This window comes from Cervus elaphus, chromosome 33, assembly GCF_910594005.1.
Source record: "Cervus elaphus chromosome 33, mCerEla1.1, whole genome shotgun sequence".
Lineage (NCBI taxonomy): Eukaryota > Metazoa > Chordata > Mammalia > Artiodactyla > Cervidae > Cervus > Cervus elaphus.
Window position 1 is genome coordinate 6,288,805 of NC_057847.1, and position 17,416 is coordinate 6,306,220.

At 40.1% G+C, this 17,416-nt stretch overlaps 1 protein-coding gene and 2 pseudogenes across 12 annotated transcripts in view; all 3 read left to right on the plus strand.

Moving 5' to 3' along the window:
• SAP130 (Sin3A associated protein 130) overlaps positions 1 to 17,416 on the plus strand; it is a 74,250-nt gene that overhangs the window by 13,124 nt on the left and 43,710 nt on the right. For all 12 annotated transcript variants that reach the window (XM_043894327.1, XM_043894333.1, XM_043894334.1 and 9 more), the window contains exons 7-12: positions 383 to 507; positions 8,535 to 8,682; positions 8,846 to 8,936; positions 9,216 to 9,320; positions 14,246 to 14,387; positions 16,823 to 16,944. In XM_043894327.1, coding sequence (XP_043750262.1) covers positions 383 to 507; positions 8,535 to 8,682; positions 8,846 to 8,936; positions 9,216 to 9,320; positions 14,246 to 14,387; positions 16,823 to 16,944 — 733 coding nt within the window. The remainder of the gene's footprint in view (positions 1 to 382; positions 508 to 8,534; positions 8,683 to 8,845; positions 8,937 to 9,215; positions 9,321 to 14,245; positions 14,388 to 16,822; positions 16,945 to 17,416) is intronic.
• Positions 9,129 to 9,329, plus strand: LOC122688813 (annotated as a pseudogene).
• LOC122688371 lies at positions 9,331 to 14,215 on the plus strand (annotated as a pseudogene).

A 17,416-nucleotide genomic window follows, 5' to 3' on the forward strand; every position in this document is an offset into this window, starting at 1 on the left:
AGTTCCATCCAGTTCTGTGAAGGATTGTATAGTCACGAAAAGTGTCTGCTCTCAGACCAGCAACAGATCTGTGGTAACTAGAGCTGAAGGGTTAGCTTCCAGTTTGTGCTAATAGTAGGACAGAATTTTGAATCTGGTCATATTTGAAAAGGAGGGACTTGTGTACTGTCCAGTCAGAATTGGGGTTTTTTGGACAATTCTGACTCTTCGCTTTCTAACAGCCTATCTAAAAAGAGTTCCTTAATGAGAATGGTTAGAGTTTACTTTCATTTGGATATTAACATACTTATTTAGAGGCCCAGGTTTCACATTATACTTGTAGTGTCTGGCATACTTTATTTCGCCTTTTAAGTGAAGTATTTTTTTTCTCTTCTCTTGGTAGTCTCGCCCACCTGTGACCACCTCTAATACCATCCCTCCGGCGGTGGTAGCAACCGTGTCAGCCACCAGAGCGCAGTCTCCAGTCATTACTACGACAGCAGCCCATGCCACTGATTCCACACTTAGGTATACTTGGGGATCTGAAGATCAGCCATCTTGTCATCTTCCCATCTTATCTCCTCTTTTCCTTCTTTCATTCCTTCATTCGACTCAGTATTTATTGAGTGCTTTTTTTTTAATGAACCATGTAGTGTTCTACATACTGAGGTTAAAGCCATGAACAAATAAAAAGAGATTCCTGCCCTCATAGAGCTTCTCTTTCTGAAACTATAACTGGAGACATGCAATTGAAAAATACATGTTTTTTTAGGTGGCAGAGAGTGCTTTGGGGAAAAATTAGGTAAGGCAAATGGGATTTGGAGTGACAGGTAGGCAGTGCAGGGGGCTTACTATTTCATATAAGGTAATCAGGGAGGGCTTTGTTGATAAGGATACATTTGAACAGAAAATGGAAAGATATGGTAAATGAGCCCTCTGGATGTCTGGGATGAGAGTGTTCTAGGCAGTGGGAACAGGAAAAGCAAAGGCCCTAAGACAGGAGTGTGTTTAAAGGGAAGCCTTAGCAGAGCCTGGAGGAAAGCATCACCGTAATCTGAATTAGCTGGATCAGCCTGGTTGCTGGAGAGAGCAGGCTGCGAGGAGGCCAGGTTAGAAACATTGTTTATAAGGGGATGGCAGGGATCCAGAGAGAGAAGCCTTGGAGGTGAGAAGGCATAGTGAGATTCTGAATAGAATTTTGCAGTCTGAGGAATTAACATGTGGGGTTATGGGAGAATGAGAACAGTCAGGATTATGCCAGCACTGGTTGGCTTTGCAGCTGGGAGAGTGGAATTGCCTTAACTTGAGATGAGGAACAATGTGAGGAGTAGGTTTGGGACAGGAATTCCAGATTTTTATTTGGGGCATTTTAAGGTTGTGCTGACTTCTGAGCCCCCCAAGTGGAGATGTTGAGAAAGGCTAATATGTGAATCTGGGGTCCATGGAAGAGTTCTGGATGATAAAATTTGGGAAGAAAGCATGGATGAGGAAGAAGTTTTTGAGAGAGAAAATGGCTCCCAGTTGAGAGGTCTGTTGAGGGAGGCAGTGTTATCGAGGGAAAACCAAAATTCATTAGGGCAGGAAGATAGTGGATATATTCATAGAAGAGGTTGAGGATGTAGGGGATTTCGCTAAAGACTGATTGTGAGTCCAGAGGGTATAGCAGAAAGATTGAATGTTTGAAAAATGAAGATAGTACAATTGATTTACAAGCCATACAGGGAAAGAGTCTGGTCAGTGAAGGGTGGTTACCAGTGCTTTTTGTGAATGACTCAGTAGGAATAAAGACACGATGTTATTTGTCTTCACAGCCTTCACCATTAGTTTGCTTGGAGGGCCATGGGGGAAGGCAGTGGGGTGAATCTTCCCGGAGCGTGCAGAATTCTAGTGGTCTTTTTTGATTCTTGCCATTGCTTTTGTGGGTACCAGGGAAGGGGCTTTTGGCAGTGTAAACAAAAAGTGATTCGCTGAACAAAAGAAGGGGTAGTGGACGCATAGAGCAGAGCTGTGAAGAACTAGAGACCATCTGTAAGACTTGTCTATCAGTTGCAAACAGTCCGAGATGCCTTCTTGGTTTCTTCCTTGTTTGACCGAGTAAATGAAAAGCAGGCAAGGGAAAGAAAGCAGATTTTAGTGAGAAGGTTGAGTTTTGGGATACTGAGTTTATCTGTGAAATAATCAACTGGCTGTGGCAACAGGTTATTGAAGAGATGTCTTTGCCTGAGATACAGGATTTTGACGTCATTAACACGGGCTGTAGTTGAAGCTTTAGGTAACTGAGTCTATCCAGGGGGAATAAATATAATGAGAAGAGGGCCTGGAATATAACTCTGAAGAAGTAACACTTAAATGCAGAAAAGTGCCTAGGACTTAACTTTAACCACTAGCTCTGTCATTTACTAGTTGTGTCATTTACTAGTGACTTGTGTGTGAGTCACTTAGTCTTGTCTGACTCTTTGTGACCCCATGGACCGTAGCCCACCAGGCTCCTCTGTCCATGGGATTCTCCAGGCAAGAAACTGGAGTGGATTGCCATTTCCTTCTCCATGTGTAACCTTAGGCAAGTTTTAAAATTAATCTAATCCTTAGTCCCCTCTACAATAAAATGAAGACACTTTACTTTTTGGTAATAGACTATATTGTTTGACGTACAAAGAGATATAATTGCCCACCATAAAACAGACTATGTGTTATTCATGTTAACTTTATAGTACCTTTTAAAAATTAATACATTCAGATGGTGTGATGAAATTCACAGGGTATAAATGTGTATACAATAAAAACTAGGGTTAGATTTTTTTCTTTAAACTATGTTGAATTATCTTTTTCAGTGTATTGTGTTTTTACTTAAAAAATGGATGTTGAACTTTGTCAAATGTATTTTCAGCATATAACACTATCTCTTCACTCATAAAACAAATATTTGTTGTGTACCCCCTCTGTATTCTAGGCATTAGAAATGCACTAGGGAGTTAAACAGACATAAACTGTAATAATCAAATGATTTTTTTCTGTTTAAATAATCCATAACTATGATAAATTTCTAATGTCTCAGTTCAGTCCCTCAGTCGTGTCCGACTCTGTGCGACCCCATGAACTGCAGAGCTCCAGGCCTCCCTATCCATCACCAGCTCCCGAAATTTATCCAAACTCCTGTCCATCGAGTCGGTGATGCCATCCAACCATCTCATCCTCTGTCGTCCCCTTCTCCTCCTGCCCCCAATCCCTCCCAGCATCAGGGTCTTTTCTAATGAGTCAACTCTTTGCATGAGATGGCCAAAGTATTGGAGTTTCAGCTTCAGCATCAGTCCGTCCAGTGAACACCCAAGACTGATCTCCTTTAGGATAGATTAGTTGGATCTCCTTGCAGTCCAAGGGACTCTCAAGAGTCTTCTCCAACACCACAGTTCAAAAGCATCAATTCTTCTGGGCTCAGCTTTCTTTATAGTCCAACTCTCACATCGATACATGACTACTGGAGAAACCATAGCCTTTGTTGGCAAACTAATGTCTCTGCTTTTTAATATGCTGTCTAGGTTGGTCATACTTTCCTTCCAAGGAGTAAGCATCTTTTAATTTCATGACTGCAGTCACCATCTGCAGTGATTTTGGAGCCCAAAAAAATAAAGTCTGACACTGTTTCCACTGTTTCCCCATCTATTTCCCATGAAGTGATGGGACCAGAGGCCATGATCTTAGTTTTCTGAATGTTGAGCTTTAAGCCAACTTTTTCTCTCTCCTCTTTCACTTTCATCAAGAGGCTTTTTAGTTCATCTTCACTTTCTGCCGTAAGGGTGGTATCATCTGCATATCTGAGGTTATTGATATTTCTCCCGGTAATCTTGATTCCAGCTTGTCTTCTTCCAGCCCAGTATTTCTCACGATGTACTCTGCATATAAGTTAAATAAGCAGCATGACAATATACAGCCTTGATGTACTCCTTTTCCTATTTGGAACCAGTCTGTTGTTCCATGTCCAGTTCTAACTGTTGCTTCCTGACCTGCATACAGATTTCTCAGGAGGCAGGTCAGGTGGCCTGGTATTCCCATCTTTTTCAGAATTTTTCACTGTTTATTGTGATCCACACAGTCAGAGGCTTTGGCATAGCCAATAAAGCAGAAATAGATGTTTTTCTGAAACTCTCTTGCTTTTTCAATTATCCAGCAGATGTTGGCAATTTGATCTCTGGTTCCTCTGCCTTTTGTAAAACCAATTCTAATGTCTAATTCCCTTTAAATTCTAGAGATGGATGGTGGACTTCCCTGGTGGTCCAGTGTTAAAAATTCATCTTGCCATGCAGGGGATGCACGTTTGAGCCCTGGGCAGGGAACTAGGATCCTACGTGCCTCAGAGCAGCTAAGCCTGTTCGCCACAACTATTGAGCCTGTGTGCCATAACTAGGCAATGAAAGATCCACATGACACAGTGAAGGTCCCAGGTGCCGCAGCTAAGACCCGGTGCAGCCAAATAAATATTTAAATTCTAGAGATAGAAAGTTTAAACAGACCGATTTCCATAGAAGAAAATAGAAAATTTCAAAGCACTACCTCACAGAAAATCACCTGGCCCAGATGATTTCATTGAATTCTACTGCACTCTAAAAGATCCAATAAACCAAAAATAATTAAATTAGTTCAAGAACTGGAAAAATAAAGGAAATTTCCAAAGAAATTTAAGTGGTATGTCTTCATCTGTTAAATAAATTCAGTCCTGTCTGCCAGTTCGTTGATCCTTTTTTTGTTGTTCTTCATCACTTACTTGAATAAAACTTATTCTCTTTCGGCAAGGGCTTATAGATGCAATATTTTGAATTTTCACATGCTCTAAATTGTTTCCCAGATATCCTTATACTTAAAAAATAGTTTGGCTGATAAGAACTTTTTTGGTTCCTGTGTTATTTTTTCTTTTAAGTTTTATTTATTTGTTTATTCATTTTGGCTGTACTGGGTCTTCATTGCTACACATGGACTTTCTCTAGTTGGGGCGAGCAGGGGCTACGCGCTAGTTGGGGTGCACAGGCTTCTCATTGCTGTGGGTTTTCTTGTTGCAGAACACAGGCTTTGGGGCGTGCAGGCTTCAGTAGTTACAGCTCCTGGGCTCTAGAGTGTGAGCTCAGTAGTTGTGGCATATGCAGTTGGTTGCTCTGCAGCATTTACAGTCTTCCCAAACCAGAGATGGAACCTGTTTCTCCTGCAATGGCAGGCAGATTCTTAACCACTGGACCACCAGGGAAGTCCTGGTTTCTGTATTTTTTCCCATGAGTATTTTCATGAGATATTTTCCATCTGCTTTCTAGAGCTAAGTAGTGTATAGCCTGATTTTTTTTTAATCTTGTTTGTCTTTGAATTTCACCATTACCATTACGTATCAGTTTGTTCTGGAACATGATGTGCCTTTTTAATCTGCATCATAACACTATATTTATGAAAGTTTTCATGAGTTGTATCTTTTTATATTTATTCAATTTTGTTCTATTTTTTGGGGTGGGGAGGAACATCCGATGATGTGCTTGTTGGATCTTTTTGCATGACTTCCTTGTCTAACCCTTTTAAACTATTTTTTTCCTCTCTTGATTCTGCTTACTTTTCTCATGATTTTTCTGTCCCTTACCAAACTTTCAGCATTGTGTCTCAAGTTCTACTACTAATTTTGCCTTCATCCTGAAACAGCGGAATGTTGTTTTCTGGTTCTCTCTCGAGTGCTGCCCTTTTGTCTTCTTTTGTTGTCTTGTCATCACTTCCAGTGAGCTCTTAGGTCTTTACTTTGCATTTTCATTTCATAGAAGCAGGTATGTCATTAAGTTTCTTAATTCATGGCACAATTTCCATCTGCTTGGTGAGAACATTTACAGTGGACATCCTCATTTCTGTACACCTTTTTTCTTGCACCATCTTTAAATAGATACTGTGCTAGTTCTTTTCTGAATCCTAATCTTTGAATGAACTTACTCTGGACCAACCAACTGTCTGTAGTTGGTTCTTATAGACTGAGCTCTATACTGGGTTAGAAGTTTTCCTGAAGACTCAGGATGCTGTTTTGAGGGGTTTTGACCATTACTTCTCTCTTGCCAATGAAAATGGACTGCTGAAAGTGGCAGTTTCTCTCTTCCTGAGTTTCACCACACAGTTTCCCTGTGGAGCTTATCTGTATCTGTGTAATTCCTAGTTCATGCCTTGCCTCTTGGATCTTGAAACTGGTCAGGGTCCAAGTTCTACTTTAATGTCATCTCCCACTGTTACAAACCATTTTGGTTCACTGGGTCAGAGTATGCTCCTCACTTTGAAGAAGTATACTGGATCTTATCTCTTAAATTCAATTTGTAAAGTTATTCACTAATATCCCACCAGGTCTGATTTTAAATCATTTTGAGAGAGGATTCCTATGGTGAAACCATTGCTTAGTTTGGATACATGAGATCCCAGTCACATCACCCTTACAGCTTAAATTTTCTTGTTTTCTTCCTCCTAATCTATATTCACATGGCTCCAAAAGCATAAAAAGGTGTCCAGCAAGGAATCACCCCCTTGTCCCCCATCCGCTACACTCTTTGTAAAGTAACATGCTGATAGCTTTCGGGGCATCGTTCTAGTGTTTCACAACTGCAGTCGAACTCAAATGCAATTCTTAACTTATCCTTTTACCCCCAAAATTGTATAATTCATGGATTCCTAAGCTGCTCTCTTACTACAGCTTGCTGCATGTGAGTCTCATAATTCAGATATCCCTCTTTGGGTTGTTTTTTTTATATATATAACAAGATATATATTGAAAGTTTTCCATTTCAGTATGTGGAATTCCATTGTTCTTTTAGGAGCAATATGATGATCCATTGTATAACAGGATTTGAGGTTTGTTTCCTGTCCTGTACTATCATAAATAATATTACAGTGAATATTATACTTAGGTCATTATGCATGTGCACAAGAAATCTGTGGGATAAATTCCCAAAAGTGATCACAAGGTGAATGTGATTATAATTTTGATACCTGTGTCTTAATCTCCCTCCTTAGGGTTTGTACCAATTTTTATACTTAGGTCATTATGCATGTGTGCAAGAAATCTGTGGGATAAATTCCCAAAAGTGATCACAAGGTGAATGTGATTATAATTTGATACCTGTGTCTTAATCTCCCTCCTTAGGGTTTGTACCAATTTACACTGCCTCCAGAATATTTAAAAGTTCCTGTTCCCTTACACCTTAAACAACAGAGTATACTGTCAGTTTTGGGGATTTTTGCCAATCTGATAGGTGAACGATGCTTTATCAGTGTCTTTTAAATTACATTTCTCTTCCTCTGATTAAGACTTAGAGTCTTTGCTCTTTGTTAAAGGCCATTTTTGTTTTCTTTTTAGCAAACTGCCTATTCATATCCTTGACCTCTTTTTTTATTGGACTGTTACTTTTCTTGTGAATTTCTAGGAGCTGTTAGTATGTTAAGATTACACTTTCATCTATGAGTCTTTTTATGATACTTTGCTTGTAGTGTGTTTTAGGAGGTTTGCTTATTTGTTTAGAGTTAAGTTTATTGATCTTTTATAACTTTTGGATTTTGAGTCCAAAAATCTCAAATTTTTGTTAGATTGTTAGAAAGCTCTCCCCCACTCCAAGGCTATAAAAAAATTCTATCTTTTTTTCATGTTTTGTTTTTTTCCATTAAACCTTTCATTATTTTCGTATTTATCCTGGTGTACTGTGTGAAGGTAGGGATTCAGTCTTATTTTTTTCAAGTGACTACATAGTCTTCTCAGCATCATTTATTAAATAGCCCATTCTCCCTCTCTGATTTGAATTCAGCTTCAGTTATGTTACCATTTTTGCAATTTCAGTAGTTTGCTGCCTTTTAAATTTGACATGCTGTCTGTGTTGATATCCCTTTCAATTATTAGGCATTCATAACTGTAACTTTATCTTGTGGTAAGGGATGATATAAAACTGGGGGAAGAAAGAAGTGCTTCAGGGATCAAGGTTAAACTTGTTAATCAGGGTTTTCTGTAATCTTCCCTCATAATAGAACCTTATCTTCACTTTGTTCACAGAGTGAAGTATGTTTATTATAATAATACTTGCTCAAGATTGTCAGAGAGTGCTGATTATTAATGTTGAAGATACTCAGATGACTAAGGATTAATTTATTTGGTTCATGGGCTTCCCAGGTGGTAGAGAACCCACCTGCCAGTGCAGGAGACATAAAAGGTGTGGGTTTGATCCCTGGGTGGGGAAGATCCCCTGGAGGGAGGGCATGGCAGCTGACTGCAGTATTCTAGCCTGGAGAACCCCATGGACAGAGGAGCCTGGTGGGCTACAGTCTCTAGCGTCGCAAAAAGTTGGACACAACTGAAGCAACTTAGAACGCACACATCTTGATACCTTTCCAGATGAAAGGTTATGGCAGTTTGAGGAGAGAAAATCGACGGGCAGTTAAGTTTATTGGTTTACCTGTGGACTTCATAGACATGTGACAAAGTAAAACTCTTAACTCTGATCTAGCACAAGACTGCCTGCTTTGTGTCTGGAGAAAAGTCATAGATTGTCATGTCTTTTCTGTCTTCCCAGTCGGCCAACTCTGTCTCTCCAGCATCCACCGTCTGCAGCAATTAGTATTCAGCGTCCTGCCCAGTCACGGGATGTGACAACAAGAATCACACTGCCATCCCACCCTGCGCTGGGGACACAAAAACAGCAGCTGCACACCATGGCGCAGGTAAAACCAGGGGCCAAGAGCCGTCTGTATACTCTGGGCCAAAACCAGATTGTGCAGGTCTGGCTTAAAGCCTGGCAGTACTGAAGGGAACGGTTGCTTTTAAAGGGGGTTGAGTGGGAGAAGTTCTTGCTTATAGTTGTGTTGTGGGCTGTTCCCCACACAGAAAACGATCTTCAGTACTGGCACACCAGTGGCTGCAGCAACCGTAGCTCCTATTTTGGCAACCAACACCATTCCTTCTGCAACCACGGCTGGTAAGTCAGCAACCCTGCTCTTTCTGCCAGGTAAGGAGGAGGCCTAAGGTGTGGGTTCCATTTTTACTTCTCAGTTTCAGGCAGAGAATGAGAATTAGGCTAAAAAAATTCTCTTAACTTTTCCCAAAATCTTGGGATTTTGAGAGTGTGTAATGTATCCAGAGAGGCCATTGTTTAAGAAATTCCCTTTCTACCTTTGCGCAGTGGCAGTATCGTAGCCAGTGAGGTTTATCCGAGGTGCGATTATTGCTAAGAAATTCCCTTTCTCTCTTGTTCCAGGATCGGTGTCACACACACAAGCTCCCACAAGTACAATTGTTACCATGACAATGCCTTCACACTCGTCCCATGCTACTGCCGTGACCACCTCAAACATACCAGTTGGTAAGTGTCATGCAACGTGCAGACAGAAGCTTACAAGGAATTTTTCAGCCCATCTGACCGAGTCTTCTTATAGATGGCTAGTGTTGACTTTTTTTTATTGTTAATTTTCAAAGCAACACTGACTTTTAACTTTCAATATTACTTGACATACAGATTTGGCATTTCGATGGTAGAGCAAGAAAAGGTAGCAGTCTTTGAGAGCTCAAAGTAAACCATTTTAACTCCACTTTGGACTTACTCATCAAACTTCACCTCTTCTATGTGTACCTTTTCAAAAAATAAATTAACTTCACTGGTAAAAGTTCAACAGGAACAACAGGAAAAGCAAAAAGGAAGCAAAAATCAGGAATGGAAGGAACTTGTACACTAATAGATGGTTCGGGAAAAATCTCTGGGTGATGCAACAGTGGGAAGAATGCTAAACCTCGTTACTTCCCCGATGTTCTTGTCTTGAGTGACACCCAAAGTACTTCATGACCATCCTAAAATTCCTGGCCGTGGAAACGCCGAGGCCCTTGGGGCGGCGCCGGGGGCGGGCGCGCGCGGGGCAGGCTCTCGCGCGCACGTCCAGGCGCCGAGACCCTGTCGTTGGGCCTCAGCCCAGGGTCTCCAGCAGTGAGCGAGGCAGCATGTTGATGCGCAGCTTGGAAAACCAGGACGCTCAGACCAGACAACTGCAAGATGCTGTCACCAGTGTGGAGAAACATTTCGGAGAGCTGTGCCAGATCTTTGGTGCTTAGGTGCGGAAAACCGCCTGACTGCGAGACAAAGCGGACCTCCTAGTGAACGAAATCAACGTGTATGCCTCTACCGAGACCCCACACTTAAAGCAGGGCCTGAAAAACTTTGCGGACGAGTTTGCCAAAACTTCAGGATTACCGACAAGCCGAGGTTGAAAGACTTGAAGCCAAAGTAGTTGAACCTTTGAAAGCTTATGGAACCATTGTAAAAATGAAGCGAGATGATCTCAAAGCAACATTAACAGCAAGGAATCGAGAAGCTAAACAGTTAACTCAGAAAGAACACGTCAGAGAAACCCATCTGATCGACATGTTATTTCACAGGCAGAAACTGAATTACAAAGAGCTACAATGGATGCTACCCGAACAACTCGTCATCTGGAGGAAACTATTGACAATTTTGAAAAGCAGAAAATAAAGGATATAAAGACTGTATTTTCAGAATTTATCACTATTGAAATGTTATTTCACGGCAAAGCTTTAGAGGTCTACACTGCTGCCTACCAAAATATACAAAAGATTGATGAAGAAGAAGATTTAGAGGTTTTCCGACATTCTCTGTATCCACAAGATTATCCATCCCGTTTAGCTATTGTAAGAGCAAATTCGAAGTCACCTCTTCAAAGATCATTGTCAGCTAAGTGTGTATCTGGAACAGGACAGGTATTGACCTGTCGACTAAGAAAGGATCAGCAAACAGAAGAAAATGATGAAGAGGATGAAGGCTTAGATGTCACATAAGAAGAAAATTAAATTTCTTAAGTAAACTTTACATTTCCATTTTCATCTTAAATGACCTGGAATCCAGAATTACTAAAACTGAAAAACATAATACTGGCTTGATACGTTAAACCTCAAATGAAATCCTATTGGAAATGTAGAAATTTTTAAAGGAAATTTATGCCAACCAAAAAAAAAAAAAATTCCTTCCAGGCTTTGTTTATTCCCCCTTTAAATACGTGTATATTTTCATTATTTAAAAATCTTTGAGGGATTTCTCTGGTGGTCCCATGGTTAAGACTCAGTGCTTTCACTGTCAGGGCTTGGGTTGGATCCCTGATCAGGAAATTAAGATCCCGTAAGCTGTTCAGTGTGGCCAAGAAAAAAAATCTGTTAAGTTTTTGGCCGTCAGACTTGAGTGATAGAAGAGATTGGGAAGCTTTTTCCATAGGGCCAGATCATAAATGCTTCAGGTTCTGCAGGCCTCATGGGTGTGTGCAACCACCTAGCTACAGACAATATGTAAACAAATGAGTGTGGCTGTGTTTCAGTAAGACTTTCTATGGGCATGGAAATTTGAATATTGTATCATTTTCACATGTCACAAAATATTCTCCTTTTTAATTTTCCCCCAACCATTTAAAAATGTAGACCCATTGTTCGGGGGCATCTAGGCAGCTAGGTTTGGCCTTCAGGTTGCTGACACTGATCCTCAGAGCTGATAGCTCATTTCAAAGCTTCCAAAGCATAAACTGTGGTGTGTGAGGCAGACACTCCCACAAGTCACAGGTTTCAGGATGGTAGTGTTGACTGTGCCCTGGTTCTGTAACAGTGAGAGTGCCATCTTACTTTCCTTCACTCCTAAAGGTACGAGACAGCTGCTATATTTATAACATATTGTACTTTTCAAAGTAGAGCTGCCTTCTGTGAGAGGACACGCTGACACACTCAGACCTGGTGACCAGACACACAAGTGTGCCTCCCTAGCCTGCTGTGTCCCAGCTCTGAGGTGGGCCCTCCCTCCCCACTTCCTTCCTTTGTGCCTGTGACAGGCTATAGCTTCCACAGTCCTCTTAGCAAACTTGAGTGACAGGCTATAGCTTCCACAGTCCTCTTAGCAAACTTGAGGGCACATTTCCAAAATATCGGTCGGACCCAGGAAACTCTTGCTCCTCTTTCAGAGAAGCCAGAGTACCAGCCCCTAAATTGGTGTTCAGCGCTTTTAGCGAGAGAATACTGTGGTCTTTCTCACGTTCCTGCTCACTGTGACTTGGCATTAGAGAGCCCAAACTTCTTTTCCACTCCTCTGAATTTAATATCATTTTTGTGAAGTTTGTGGGTGGCGTATCTAGCATTAGAGTGCTTATGTTGAAAAAGATCGCTAACTGTTCCATATTGTCATTGCAGATTGTTTTCTGGCCATACCTAACAGTGTCATCAGTCATCCTCCGCACTGTATAAAGTCTGAGCCAAGCCCATTCTTTTCATTTTTATAGTCGAGAGTCTCACTAGGGAATGTGTAGCTATGAAGAAAATCAGACCCGTAAAGAGGAGCTGTGTACCCTAGAGGGGCTCTCTGGTTGTGTCTTGAGCCCTCTCTGTGAAGAATTATTTAGAGATCAGTTTTTATTAATGTCGCTGTATCTTCCAAAGAGTAATACTGTGCAAATAAACTCACCAAAAGTACTAGGAGACAAATAATGTTCATTCATTTGGCTGAACCTACCAACTTTCTGCCTCTGCTGAGTATTTGTGATTATATTCTCTAACTCTAGGCTGTGGTTATATTGTCTTAACTCCCCAGCTCCTTTATCTTTGACGTTTTACCATTTACTAAATTCTAGATATGAAAATCATTCGACACAAGTGTCCAAACAAATTTAAACATCTGCCACTTAATGTGATTTTGTGTAAGTTTCATCAGGATTTTTGCTCTAGCTTTGTTTTCCTCGTGTAGTAATCCAGATGTTTGTTACGTCATAATGGGATCCCTGTGTAGAAGTGCCTTGATTGAGAAGGACACCTGATAAGAACCCTGGGAATACTGATTTTCAGGTTAGGGGTGTAAGAGGCGTATTAAAGCCACTTAAGGGGCTTTTTGTGTCACTTGCTTTCTCCAGGTGAGATTAAGTATTGGATTCAGCCATTGTTATTAATAGGAAAGTACTGGGTCAGGGGGGAAAAACCTGATTAACCGTAAGCATAGGGTTCCTTCCTGCCATAAACGCCTGTTTCCACTAGAGTGACATCCTTATTTTTCTCCACACATGACAGTGGTCTCAGAATTAGGTGATCATGGTGTTTAGAAAATAGGAATTATCTTTGAAAATAGCCCCAATTTATGATTTCTGCATTGTGATTTTCCTGAAGGGTTTTTTTTTTTTTTTAAAGTTTTTGCAGCATTTATATGTAGCCATTTTACAGAATAACTTTTTTTTTTTTTTATTCCCCATCCCGATCCCCCCTCCCAGGGTTTTTTTTTTTTTAATAATTGAAGACATGGTTTTTAATTAGGAAAAAGTAAAAATATTATTCATGTATGTGTTTGTGGTAACCAGGCTCTGCTTAGCTACTCTGCCAAATGACAGCTACTTCCCTATTGGAAGCATTATTTTTTCTCCTCCCTTTTATGGGCATACTGACAAAACAAGGCTTAGTTGCTTTTTACTCAGCACAGACTCTACTTACTACTGATGAAAAGTGCATCATGCCGACTTCTGTCTGTATTAAACATCAGGGGCCATCCTCAGTGGTGAACTTGGGCATCCCAGCCATCTTCCTGCAGAGACCTCCCCAGCTGCCTTCCTCAGAAGATAGCTGGGCATGGGGGCAGGGGCAGGGTGTGGTGTTCAGTGTGCTTTTCTTTGGGTGATGTGTGCCTCATTGGTGTGAGTTGGGTCTTTATACAGCTGGAATTAAATTGGAAAACTATTATTTTTATTTTTGCCATAAAATATGCAAAATCACAGGACACTCAAGAGACTTTAAAAATAAAGTCGTCCTCTAAAGAAGACTTCCTCATAGATGAGAAAACTGAGCTTGAAATGATCTCATTACTAATTAGCTACATTATTAGTAATTAGTTATGGGCCCTGGAGAAGAATCAAAAGTATTTGCCATTTCTATATTCACTTCTTTTTTTTTTAAGTTTTCTCCTTTTTAAAAAAAAAAATGTCTCCAGGAAGCCAGGTCAGGAAGAAAGGGCCTGCTTGCTGATGTTTTTGATAAAGTATTAATATTGAACCCTGCTTTGACAAATAACAGTTGTGAATGTATCAGTGTATTATCAGATTGAAATAATTCAGTTGAACCCATAGGTACTCATCTTTTCATTTTTTATTTTGATTAAAAATCTAGGCTTCTTATTACCATTTGCATTCTTAAGATTGTTCCTAGCCAAGAATGTTTCGGGATGCCAGTAGAAGCATTTGAGCAGTAATGTAATTGGATGATACTTTTTTGTAGCTAAGGTGGTGCCTCAGCAAATCACACACACTTCTCCTCGGATCCAGCCTGACTACCCTGCAGAGAGGAGTAGCCTGATTCCCATTTCAGGACATCGAGCCTCTCCAAATCCTGTGGCCATGGAGACCCGCAGTGATAATAGGTAGGAGGGAATGTGCCCCAACATGTCACCAATTGTTTTGATTTTCCAGTAAAACAAATTATCCCACAAATATGGCATATATTTCCTTATTCTCAAATTTACTGCTGAAAATCCAATACATTGTGTAATTTCTTTAATTTTATGAGTGAAGCTGTGCTGTATTTACTCATTCTCCTTTTGATGAATGTTCCAGTATCATTTTTTTTTGTCTTTTGTATTTCTCAGTTTAATTTATTTTGAGCCATTTTGAATGTAAGGATGACAGTATCATAAACCTTTTATACCTAAGTACAATTTCCCATTTTCCTCCAGAGAACAAAACTGTTCTTATTTACCCACAGTATGGGTATCTGAAATGATCCTTCAGCATTCCATTCTCTTTCATACATTGACATTTTAGAAGAATATGGATTGGCCAGTTGTTTTTGCAGAATATTCTTCAGTTTGCACTTGTTGGATTGTTCCTCATAGTTAGATTCAGCCTGTGCATTAGGTGATAAGCTCTTCTCATTGCTATATATCAGAGAACTCATCCTCTCCTGTTCTCCCAGTATTGGTTATGTCAACATTGCTTTATGAAGTTGATGTTTGTCAGATTTTTCTACTGTAAAGGTATATTTTTCTTCTTTGTAAACAACTAATTTATGTGGAAATACCTTGAGACTATAGATATCCTGCTGCTGCTGCTAAGTCGCTTCAGTCGTGTCTGACTCTGTGGGACTGCGACCCCATAGATGGCAGCCCACCAGGATCCCCCATCCCTGGGATTCTCCAGGCAAGAACATTGGAGTGGGTTGCCATTTCCTTCTCCAATGCATGAAAGTGAAAAGTGAAAGTGAGGTTGCTCAGTGGTATTTGACTCTTAGCGACTCCATGGACTGCAGCCTACAAGGCTCCTCCATCCATGGGATTTTCCAGGCAAGAGTACTGGAGTGGGTTGCCATTGCCTTCTCCAATAGATATGCTACTCCCCAGTAAACTTTTACTTAGTAGTCTTTGCTTCCATTGATTATTGGCTGGATCTGTTGATGCTTGCAATATGATGGTTGCAAGATAGTGATTTTTTTTTTTTATCATTTCCTATATGTTTATCGATTGGCATCCTCATGTAAAGAAGTTTTATCAATCCTCATTTATTTCTTTTGTTGTGTATTTTATTTTTTTAAATCCACATGGGCTCATGGACTTGGTTTTGTTTATTCATAATTATAATCCATTACTGTCACCTGTTTTAATGCTCAGATTGTCTCCACGTTGGTCCTTGGGAGCCCCTTCAGACTAGTTACTGTGGGTTTTACTATGTCCTGGTCATTCTTGCCCTTTCTTTCTTCTCACCACAACAAAATACTTGAAGCTCCTCTTGAGCTTGATCTCTCTGAGCCCTGGTTCCTTTTCATCATTTAGAACCAAGATCTAGGCATTAGATCTGTTTATCTTTACTGGATTGTCATTTCTTCTAGGCCCTTTAGCAGGAGAGGTAGGAAGTAGATAACATTTTTAAAACTAGTACATCTGGGTGCCTCTGGTTCAACCCCACTGCCTCCCCCATTCTGTATTTGTAGTTCCCTTCTCCTGCCTCACAGTGAGAACCTGGCAGAGTGCATATGAAGTAATTTCATAATTGGATCATTTTTAAATACTCTTGTTTGATTATTATGGTGTATAGAAATGCTTATTTTTTTATAATTAAATTTTTTATTTTTAATTGAAGGGTAATTGCTTTATAATATTGTGTTGGTTTCTACCAAACATCAACATGAATCAGCCATAGGCATACGTATGTTCCCTCCCTCTTGACCCTCCCTCCCACCTCCCTCTCCATCCCACCCCTAGAAATGCTTATTAGTTCGGGGGTTTTTTTGTTTTGTTTTTATCAAGGTATGGTTGATTTACAGTGTTGTGTTAGTTTCTGGTACACAGCAAAGTGATTCAGTTAATATGTATATGTATACTTTTTTTTCTGTATTCTTTTCCATTATGGTTTATTATAGAATGTTGGATATATTTCCCTACACTATATAGTAGGACCATGGTGTTTATTTTATATATCGTAGTTGGTATCTGCTAATCCCAAACTCACAATTTATGTCTCCTCACCCCCTTTCCCCTTCGGTAACCACAGGTTTGTTTTCTGTGTCTGTGAGCCTGTTCCTGTTTTGCTCATTTGTATCATATTTTAGATTCCAAATATCAATGATATATGACATTGGTCTTCTCTGACTTGCTTCACTTAATATTGATAATCTCCAGGTCCATCAGTGTTAAAATACTACTTTCTCTAGGTCTGTGTCCTTTGTTGTAATTGTTCGGAACCCAATTTGAGAGCTGTTGGTATGGCAGTTAAAAGTATGAATAGTTTGTAGGCGATAGGACCATTTGAAGGGAAAGGAGAAAATAGACCGTTTTGATTCATACTGTCTGTGTTCCGTCTGTAGGCCATCTGTTCCTGTTCAGTTCCAGTACTTTCTCCCAACGTACCCACCTTCTGCATACCCACTGGCTGCTCACACCTACACCCCAATCACCAGCTCTGTGTCCACCATTCGGCAGTATCCAGGTAGGAGCCCCACTTTTATGGCAACTTTTACCATTGTAGCTTTGCAAGCAATGACACAGAAATTCATCAGTGGGTATTTCTAGTATGGATTTAATGACTCTAGCTTCAATTTTCAGATTCAGATAAGGCTGAAATCTAAAGCTTAAAGGTTGTAAATCACCATTTCTATGACTGTAGAAAGTTGTTACTTATTAGTGATATTAGCATGATTTTATCCCACGCTGAGGATAATTATGATAACAGTTTTGTTATCCCTTAAAATGGTAGTGCAGTTAAAAATGAATAAAGCTATACTCTTCTGGGGCGTCTGTTTCATGGGTTATTTGTTGTGTTTTTAATGTTAGCCCAATTATGCTCAACATTCACCATCCAGTCTTGTTAATAGTGTTCTTTTTGTCAATCCAAAGTAAACAATACTTAAACTGCAGGGTTTGTATAATCTTTTGCTGTGACACCCTCAGCTCACTTTAGG